General features: G+C 41.5%; 1 protein-coding gene across 1 annotated transcript in view; it reads right to left on the reverse strand.

The window, feature by feature from the left end:
* LOC130357962 (omega-hydroxyceramide transacylase-like) overlaps window positions 1–11,278 on the reverse strand; it is a 47,192-nt gene extending 35,914 nt beyond the window's left edge. The window contains exon 1 of the mRNA XM_056560749.1: window positions 11,231–11,278. Within this exon, the coding sequence (XP_056416724.1) occupies window positions 11,231–11,234 (4 nt within the window). The 5' untranslated portion in view covers window positions 11,235–11,278. The remainder of the gene's footprint in view (window positions 1–11,230) is intronic.

Consider the following 11,278-nt stretch of genomic DNA (forward strand, 5'->3'; position numbering starts at 1 on the left):
CAACCATGTGAATGAGCCCTATGGCCATGTTCACACAGCAGGAAATTCCGCACACGTCAGGAATGCGGTATTACGGCCAAATGATGCGGACGCAGAATTCCGCATCTTTCTGCATATATGCGGAATTCAAGCGGAAATTCTGCATGAATTCTCTGTGCACGGAAAAAAAGGTGGTTTTCATTCATTGCTTTTATTAAATTGCGTGCAAAATCCGCACGAATTCTGTGCGAATTCCACACAAAATTTGTATCAATTCCGCATTTTGCAGAGAAAAAAAAAAACATTGACTTCAATAAAATGCTGCATCAGGATTCTACACAAATTTAGGACATGACTTTTCTTTATGCGGAATGCGGAATTTCTGCATCAGAAAGTCTGATGCGGAAATTCCGGACGTGTGCACAGCAGAGCAGAATCCCATTGAATACAATGGGACTCAACTGCTCCAGAATCTCATGCAAATTCCAATGTGGAATTCTGCATTGAAATTCTTGACGTATGAACCTAGCCCAATGCTATGTTAACACGATGGAAATTCCGGATGGATCTCCATATAAATTTTGAGCCAATAAACTTCAATGGGATTCCGCTGTCCCATTCACACAGTAGAATTTCTGCATCGGTCTTTCCGCATTCCTACCCTAAATGCAAAATCGCATTGAAGTCAATGGAGCTTTTTTTTCTCCACCCAAATGCGGAATTGATGCAAATTTTGTGCGGAATTTGTGCGGATTCCGAACGAAATGTAACCAAAGCAATGAAAGAAAAGCCATATTTTTCATACATGGAGAATTCATGCAGAATTTCCATATGAATTCCACTTATATTCAGAAAGATGCGGAAAGATGCGGAAATTCTGACGTGTGAATATGGCTTAAGAATGTTTGTACGTAGTATAAATGGGTGTGGTAGATGCTGTGCCTATTTGAGGTGTCTGTGTGCAGGCATAGGATATAGCTGAGTGCATTTTGTGGCTGTTGCAATTTAAAAAAAATGCAGCATGTGCTAGATGTGGGTTTTTTCCCCTCTTATACACTTCCATAGGTTTATTTTCCTGCATAAAAAAAATACATGTGTGCGTGCATTACCTACAAGTAGTGGATGTAGGGGAATTGTAGGAAGGTACAGTATGTATTTTATAGGGTATTACTGCTGTGTGTGCAAATATTTATGATCAACACTTATTTGGCATGATTGGAATATGTAATTTTTTATTTGAATAAGTTAGAATAATTTTTATTGGTGGACTTTGCAGCCTGCGTATATATCTTTGCTAGTCGGGTAAGAGTGTATGTATGCCTACCCCTTACTGCCCATGTGACTGCAATGATATTCCTATACCTGTCTCTAGTACATGTCTCTAGGGCCCCACCTACTGTGTGCCATTTATAATTCTGTGGTGACCCAGTACAGAATCACATGTTCTTCTGTACTCCCTCCCATCCTGTGTGGCAGATGCTGCTTCAATCACCATCTTGGGCCCACTCTCCTTAGAACTCTCTAAAATGCACTATATAATATACTGTCATATAAGGGTTAATGTACTGCATTATCTATGCACTTGTTGCCTTAAATATCCTGTTGCTAAGGACCTTGTTGTTAAGGGGAGTATGCAGTGGTGAACATGTGACTTTTCTGCCCAATGGGAAGTCTCTAAATTGTCCCCTTATATACTGAAGCTAGAGTTCAGTTAAGTCTTTGCTGTGGTAGTTTGGTGAGGAGTAAAGTCTGTCTGTGAGATGGATCTGAACGGAGGCCTACTCCGGCAACCACACATCTACTACCAGTTAACCCCAATACCAAGGTGAAAGTCAAAGCCTTGTGGTAAGCCTCACAGTCTGGGGATTACTTCAGTCAAGATAGTCAAGTCCCAATCCCTAAAGTCTAGCGTGGGCTGCAACAGCAGTCAAGTCAGTCATATCAAGCACAATCAACAATAAGTCCCAACAGGCCGATAAGCTTCCCTAAGTTCAGCCTGCAACTCCTTCATGCTGATCTGAGCTGTAAGGGATTGTACCATCTTTCCAAACTCAGTAAAGCAAGCCAGTTAACCATATCTTTGCATCGGAGTGATTATTTGCCCCGTGCTTGGCACAGGTGAAGCTGGCCTACCTCAGGTGGTGTATAGGTCAACCACGCCCTGGCGTCACGATAAGGTTACGTTTGTTTCTACAGGACTAGTAAAGGGGATTTCTTGGGGGGGAGGGGGGGATGACTTGTATATATAACCTTTTTAAGAGCCAGTTGAAAAAGTGGAAAGGTCCTCCCTTTTTGGGTTTACTTTTCGTTTTCTGTCTTATTTTTTTGCATCTGAATTGTTCTGTTGTCTTCTTGTATAACATGCATGAAATGATAAGAGATTAGATATATAATTCTTCTTATGTGGGAGAGACCTTTCTAGCCCCTCTGATACTAGGGCCCAGATGCAACTGCTACCTCTGCATCACATATAGCTAAACCCTTGGTAAAGAAGGCCTATAATTCTGTTCTGTGCAGCCCAAAACCATCTTGCTTGTTTCCTTGTGATGCAAAGAAAGGAGTGGCATAATTTAATGGCAACTACGTTGTCACTGTCCTGCTCAGATCAGAAATATTACCACAGGTATTTGAACAGACACATGGGTTCCCCTATTTTGGTTACACATTTTTATTTACTCTCCTACAGATTAAAGTTTTGAGCACCTGGCACTACTGGGGAAGGAAGGGTGACATGTGGCTGGCACTGTTGTAGGTTCTATTTTTGGGAACTCAGAAGAAGCAATCCAGGCAACATTTACCATTCCACACCCAGTGCAGGCTTGAGGGGGAGGGTACATTATTGGTATTCTTTCTTTCTTTTTTTTTTTTTTGTTTGAATCTTTGACGTACACAGGTTTTTTCTGGAGTTTTTTTTTTAAGTATAAACCCTTCTTTTATATTTTCTATTCCTTTTGAATACACTTCTGGCTTAAAAACTGCAGTAGCAGTTTGGTTATGTTCACACGGCTGAATTTCCTGTGGAATTCTGCAGGAATATTCTGTTTGGAAATTCTGCTGCAGCAGAGTCTTATTGAGTTCGATGCTAAGCCCCAGCCCCAGTTTTTTTTTTTTTTTTGCGGCCTCGGGAATCAGGATATCGGCGAAAAATCTGACACGGAAATTCCACCATGTGCACAGTGCAGCAGAATCCCATTGAAATCAATGGGACTGTCCATACCGAATATTCTGCCGGAATTCCGCATAGACATTCCGTCATATGAACATGGCCTTAGTAGAAAATCTATGAGCGCACAATTATTGTCCAAATATTAGTGTGCAGAAAATGTTTACATTTCATTTGTCTATGCTCATCGGTAAAGTTAGAGTAAACAACTCAACAATTAACCCCTTCCTGACCCATGACATCAGGTGGGCAGACATGACGGGGGCCCACGGGTCAGGTCCGCGTCATGACTGGGAAATGTCCACTGCTATCAGCAGCTGACATCTGCTGGAAATGACAGACATCGGAGATCGCTCCGATGTCTGTCATTTAACTGTTTAAATACCATTATCTATACAGATCGCTGCATTTAAACATTAAATGCCGCTATTCCCTGGTGTATAGTGGTCCCATCGCCCCCCCCCCCCCCTATGTAATGTAATCGCGCAGGGAGGGGGTTTGGGTGGCTATGGGTTGCTAGGGAAGGCCGAGGCCTTACCTTGTCCTCGGCGACTTAAAGGGGTATTCCAGGAATTTGTTTTATTTGACTATGCTACTGGGGCTGTAAAGTTAGTGTAGTTCATAATATAGTGTCTGTACCTGTGTGATGGTTTTCTCACAATTCTTCTGTGATTTTCACTCCAATATTTATTTTTAACCGCATACAAAATGACTGTTGTCTCAGATTTTTCCCAGGTTGCAATGCGGCCGAGACCTGACTCACTAGTCAGCTGATGACAGGGAGCCTGTCTGCTTCAATGGGTAGAGCGATCGCTTGGTGGGAGAGAGATCAATCTGCAACTAATGCAACAGCTGTAGGCACCCTGATTGAAAAACACAGGTCTTTTGAATTGATGCAGCTCATTAATGTTTCAATGGGTGGGGTGGCTGATGTGTGGGAGGGAGGAAAATTTAATTATGGGATTTATAGGCAAAAAATAAAACTCAAACAGGAAATACCAGTTCACAAAAAGCTAGCCACAATGTTATGGTGGACACACAACATTTAGCCCCAAGACAACCGCAGATCCTTCCTAAGCATGTCCATTACTGTCTGCCAGGTACGAACTAAAATAACCTTATGGTGGATAACCCCTTTAAGGCTGCCTTTGGCAGCCCTTAGCAATCGAGCACAGATTCCATGGATCAATGCATTACATTGATCTATGTAAGCCATGATGGCTTATGATAGGCCCCTAGGGGGGGGGGGGGGCAAAAAGTTGGGAAAAAACAAACAAACAAGAAGAATTACACATATTTGGTATCGCTGCATGTGTAATTGTCCAAATTATTATGTTTCTGATCCTGCACGGTGAACGGCATAAATGCAAAAAAATTCAAAAAGCCAAAATAGCTGATTTTTGGTTACATTACATCCCAAAAACTAAATAAGAAGTGATCAAAAAGCCAGAACTACACAAAAGGGATACCGTTAAAAACTACATATCATGGCGCAAAAAAGCAAACCCTAAAACAGCTCCGTAGGTAAAAAAAAAAAAAAAAGTTATAGGGGTGAGAACATGGTACTGAACAAAGTTTTTTTTATTTTACAAGGTTTAAAAAATTTTTTTAACCATAAAACAAAACAAAAATTATTTAAGTTTGGTATCATTGTAATCATACTGACCCATAGAATAAAGATGGCATGTCAGATTTACTGTATTTTGAACTACGAAAAAATTATTGCTCTACAAAACTAAGGAATTCCATATTTTTTTTAATTTTGCCGTACATGTAATTTTTTCTGGCTTTGTAATACATTGTAAGATAAAAAAAAGGGGGGGGGGGGCATAATTGGAAAGCACAACTCGCCACAAAGAAAATAAGCATGAATACAGCTTTGTCAGTCAAAAAATAAAAAGTTATGGGTCTTAGAAGGTAAGAAGGAAAAAAACATGAGCCAGAAAAAAAAAATTGCTGGGTCATGAAGGGGTTAAATAAGTATCAGTGACCAATATAGATGCCCTTCTTTTCAAAAATAGTCATAAGCCTTCTATTCATGGAGCCTGTTAGTTTCTTGATCTGTTGACAATCAACTTTTTCGGCAGCGGCAACCACAGCCTCTAAGACACTGTTCAGAGAGGAGTACTTATTTCATTCACCGTAAATCTTCAATTTAAGGAGGGTCCACAAATATTCAATAGGGTTTAGGTCAGATGAGAAAGGGGGTCATATCCCTATTCTTTCATCTTTACCGCCTTTATTGGATAGCCATGCAGTGAACTACTTCGATGCATGTGATGGGAGCATTGTCAAGGTCATCTTGAAAGATTCAGACTTTTTCTGTACTGCTGCTTGAAGAAGGTGTCTTCTAAAAACGGACAGTTTGGGAGTTTATTTTGAGTCTATCTAGCTTGAAGTGGAGCTCTGTGTCTGGTACTGATCCATCCACGGGCCCATCCATCTGGACCGCCAAGAGTCACTCTCATCTTATTAGTCCATAAAGTCCTTCAGATAATTCTTGGCCCAGTCTTGATGTCGGGTTTCAACCTTCCTTACCTTGGCCATATCTCTGAGCACTGAACACCTTATGGGGGTATTTATGAAGCATTTACCCCTTATTTTCTTTGGTAAAATTGTCTCAATATTTTGGTGCAGTGTGTTTTTGTGACTTTTTTGCGACTTTTCATATATGCACATTCCTGTGTTTGGCTGTGGTACGCGTGTTTTGAGCCAGGTTTTTATTGTGGTCAGGAATTTATGAAAATGCTATTTTTTTTTTTTTAAAAGGCGCAAAATCTGCCACAAAACCCTTTAAAATGGTGCAAATCACCACCATAAAAAGTGGCATAAAAAACACACATTACAAAAATTTGTTGAAATTACTTAATATAAGCAGAGCACCTTGCCATTTGAAATAGATTAAGTTTACAAACGTGTTTACATGTTTATCCAAATTATTACTTTAAGGGGTATTCCAGGAAAAAACTTTTTTTTATATATATATATATCAACTGGCTCCAGAAAGTTAAACAGATTTGTAAATTACATCTATTAAAAAATCTTAATCCTTTCAGTACTTATGAGCTTCTGAAGTTAAGGTTGTTCTTTTCTGTCTAAGTGCTCTCTGATGACACCTGTCTCGGGAAACGCCCAGTTTAGAAGAGGTTTGCTATGGGGATTTGCTTCTAAACTGGGCGTTTCCCGAGACACGTGTCATCTGAGAGGATTTAGACAGAAAAGAACAACCTTAACTTCAGAAGCTCATAAGTACTGAAAGGATTAAGATTTTTTAATAGAAGTAATTTACAAATCTGTTTAACTTTCTGGAGCCAGTTGCTATATAAAAAAAAATGTTTCCTGGATAACCCCTTTAATATATAATGAATATTGTTATCAATATTTTATTATATAAAATTAAAATGACTAAGTTTTTATGGATGCAAATTAGACACCTGTTGTAATATGTTTCCAAATGTTCTAGTAGTTTATCAAGAAAACGGCTCATCAGAATCCCACCACTAGGGGTCCCCATACTGGGACACTAACCAGCCTCAGGCTTGTCCATGAGTCATGGACAAGAGATGACTCATGGACAAGGCTGCATGAGCAGGTGCACCAATCACATCCCACCACCACAAGGTAGGTACAAGCCCCCCCCCCCTCCCCTCATTGTATTTTTAACCCTGTGAGCTAATGAAAAGATGTAAAATTAAATGTAAAATAAAGGACATTCACAATGAAGCTGCAGTAACACATAATGAATAACCTCTGAAAAAGCTTCCTGGAGCTATCACCTGAAAGGTGGGTAAATTCACACATATGAGTCATTTCTGAAATTGCACCAAATTTAAAGCATGATTTGCGCCTTTTTGTAAATTTGGTGCAGTGAGTTAAAAAAACCACCCATGAGAAAGGAGTAAAAAAAAACACATACCACAGCCATTATTCATAAATACCCAACCCCAATACTTAATTTTTTAGTCAGTTTAATCTCTTTCTGTTCCATTTTGCAAGAGGAAAAGAAGCTGCCTAATAATTATGTGCACATTTATATAGGGTGTTGATCTTAGGACACACCCTCTCATGATGCTAAGTTAAAATACAGTGTAATATGCTTCTATTAACTCCATACACCACTTTGCACCACGTTTTTTACAGTTTTTTTGGCGGACATGCCCATAATTTATCATATTGTTTCATGATGTGTGATAAATAATGCGCAAGTCCCCCAAAACTAACAAAATGACTTCAAAATATTATTTCTCACTCTGTAAAGCAAGTTTCTAAAGCAGCACTGAGGGTGGTCTATGTTTGTGTTTTTTTTTTTCACCTATTGCATTATAATTTTGCGTATTTTTAAAATATTGCAAATTATAAATGAATGATTACTTCATGTAAAGAGAAGTTTTCAGAATTAACTTAAAGGGGTATTCCAGGATTTTTTTTTATTTGACTATTCTACAGGGGCTGTAAAGTTAGTGTAGTTCATAATATAGTGTCTGTACCTGTGTGTGACGGTTTTCTCACAATTTTTCTGTGATTTTCACCCCACTATTTATTTTTAACCGCATACAAAATGACTGTGGTCTCAGATCTTTCCCAGGTTGCAATGCGGCCGAGACCTGACTCACTAGTCAGCTGATGACAGGGAGCCGGTCTGCTTCAATGGGTGGAGCGATCGCTCGGTGGGAGAGAGATCAATCTGCAACTAATGCAACAGCTGTAGGCACCCTGATTGAAAACCACAGGTCTTTTATTTCAATGGGTGGGGTGGCTGATGTGTCATAAATCACATGGTCTCCGGGGGGGGGGGGGAGCTGCTGCAGTGGCTAGATGAATAGCAGGTTGAGACAGATTTACTAAAGTGATGCTATTCACCCACCTACTGCAGCATAGCCACACACCCCCAGAGACCATGGGGGAGATTTATCAAAACCTGTGTAGAGGAAGAATGGAGCAGTGGCCCATAGCAACCAATCAGATTTCTTCTTTCATTAATAAAAGGCCTCTAAAACATGAAATAAGCAATCTGATTGGTAGCTATGGGCAACTGCACCATTGGTAGCTATGGGCAACTATACACACAGGGCTTTCCGGCGGCAGCCCTATGTGTGTAGTGAGTTTTGGAGGCGGAGCCATATGCCGGCGTGTCTGTGACGCGCGGCTCCGCCTCCAAAACTCACTGCACACATAGGGCTGCCGCCGGAAAGCCCTGTGTGTATAGTGAGCAAGGGATACGCAGCGTATTTCCCGCTGCTGCCATAAATTTTGCGCAGCGTCAAATACGCTGCGTATACGCCCTGTAGGAACGCACCCTTAAACCGAATACAGTTTGAAAACGGATGTCCAGTTGCATACGGTTTAATAAGTAAAAAAAAAAACGGATACAGTTTTATGTTTGTCCTTAATTAAATAAAGTTCTTCTAGTTCTATTTGTGGGAAGAACTTTCGGCGTGCACTGCACATGTGCAAACTGCAAAACCGTATTGTGCAAACCGGATGGAACCGTGCGCACATACAGTTCAGTACGGTAACCATTTGAAAAAAAAACGTATACGGGTTGTATCCGGTTTTTCACCCGGACATAAAACCATAGTAGACTACGGTTTTGTGTACGGGAAAAAAAACTGATAAAATCGTCAATGATGCAAAACGTACACAACCGGATGCTACAGTTGGCATACGGTTTTCTATGAAATGTCTATACATACGGTTTGCAATTTTTTTCACTGAAACCTGATATGGGAACCGTATTGCAAAAACGAGATGAGAATGCAGCCTTACACTGTATTATCCTACATGCCTGACATGCTCATGCTTTCATTAGGGCAAGAGATCAGGTCAGTAAGCTTACCTCAATTGTAACAGGCAGTGCCCTCTGCCCAGCAGCACTCACTTTATTTTTTATCCTTTTATAAATAAAATCCCCTTTTAATTCTTGTGACTCAAACTGTTTAATACTATAAAAAAAAATTATTTTTTTTTTTTTTCACGAAATGCCAACTACCAGGATCTACGCTCTGGTGCATGTAGTGGAAATAATGGCATTAAGGATTAAGATAATTTAGGTGGAGACAATATCAGCATCAAACAGTCATATGACATTGTTTACAGTTTCTGTATAAGTAACCTAGTCAATGCATTACACAGTCCACATCAAAAGCAGATTGGGGGTATGGGGGACTTCTGGCTGCAGGACGCTGACAGTCAGCTGGTTGGTAGAGGACATGTGCCATGGATAGTGGTTGTACAATGCTCAGCAGCTGTAAGGCTTGGGGTCACACCACGTTTTTTGCAATACAGTTCCCGTATACATTTTCAATTTGAAAATCAGAACACTATTGAAAACCATATGCCAAAAGAGGCATCCGGTTGCATTCGTTTTGCATCTTGTACGGTTTTGTCAGTTTCTTCCTGTACCCAAAATCATAGCCTACCATGGTTTTTGGTCCAGGTGAAAAAGCGCATTGAAACGTATACTCTTTTTTTAAACATGGGAGTCAATGGGAACCGTATGTGTGAACGGTTCCATCTGGTTTTCACCATATGGTTTTTGACTTTGCACAGTTTTTTTCTTGAAATTTCTTGGAATCAAACAAGTGAAAACTTTATTTATAATGGAGTGAAAAGTTAAAAACATATACTTTTTTTTCTTAAAAACGGATGGAACCGGACATCTTTTTTCAAACCGTATATGGTATAAGGATTACAATTTGTACACACGTTTTGATAAAGTTTAGTCAGGTTTTGAGGAATCCATTTTTTTTAAATTTTTTTTTTTTAATCAAAAACCTTATATGGGAACTGTATTGCAAAAACGTGGTGTGAACCCAGCCTAAGACAAACCTCAAACTAAAATTCATAATAAATATTTAAAATAAAATAAAACAAAAGTCAGAGTTTGTAAGTAGTATATTTTTCCTGTGTAAGCTTTCTATGGATCTGCGTTTCCCATACCAGAGTGCCTCCAGCTGTTGTAAAACTACAACTTCCAGCATGCCCGGACAGCAGGAGTTGTAGTTTTGCAACCGTTGGAGGCACCCTGGTTGAGAAACACTGATCTAGATACTCCAGTTCCCGCACACACTTTAAAGGGGTTCTCCACTGCCCTGCCTTCCGGAGCTCCGCTCGCAGCGTCCGGAAGTTTATTACTCTGAACGCTGTGTGCGGGCTTCCGTGTTCAAGGCCGCCCCCACGTGACATCACGCCCGCCCACTCGTGACGTCACGCCCGCCCCCTCATCAAAAGTCTATGGGAAGGGGGCGTGGCAGCGGGGGTGACATCACAAGTGGGCGGCCTCGAACACGGAAGGCCGCACACAGAGTTCGGAGTAATAAACTTCCGGACACTGCGAGCGGAGCTCCAGAAGGCAGGGCAGTGGAGAACCCCTTTAAAACTATACAAAAAGAGGGTTGTCCAGGAAGCAGAAAAGGTCCTACCTCTTCTACTTCCCGACACATCACTTCCGCCTGCTAGTTCCGATGTTACCAATGTGGCACAATGATCGAGACAAGCAGACGCTCCCTCTTGTCTCTGAACATTATACATTCCAGACAAACAGGGAGCGGAAGCACATTGTCGGGGAGCAGAAGTGGTAGGACCTTCTCTGCTTCCCTGAAGCCCCTTTAACCCCTTAAGGACCTAGGGTGTATGGATACGCCCTGGCTTCCTGGTACTTAAGGACCCAGGGCGTATCCATACTCCCATGGGAATTTTGGTCCCCGCCTTGCGCCGGGCGGGGACCGTACCGTGGTGACTGCTGATATCTATCATCAGACCCCCCCCCTATGTCGGCGATCGAAGCAAATCGCCGGTAAATTCACACTGGCGATTAGCGCCGATTCCGGGTCATTATGGGTCTATGGTGACCAGGAATAAAAGGGGGATCGCGGTTGTCCAAGACACCCACGATCCCCCTGAAGGGATAGGAGTGAGGTAGCAGGGGTGCCACCCCTCCTATCCCAGCCATTGGTCGTCAAGGAGCGACGACCAATAGCAGATCGGGGGCAGGGGGGTTAACTTTCGGTTTCCCTGTTCTGCACACCCACAATAGGCGGGGCAGAACAGGGAAACCGACAGAGGACCGACGGCAGAAGATCCACTTACCCATCCGGAGGCTGCGGGCGACGGTGATCGGCGGGCGGCAATGACGTG

This window comes from Hyla sarda, chromosome 2 (assembly GCF_029499605.1).
Source record: "Hyla sarda isolate aHylSar1 chromosome 2, aHylSar1.hap1, whole genome shotgun sequence".
NCBI classification, from domain to species: domain Eukaryota; kingdom Metazoa; phylum Chordata; class Amphibia; order Anura; family Hylidae; genus Hyla; species Hyla sarda.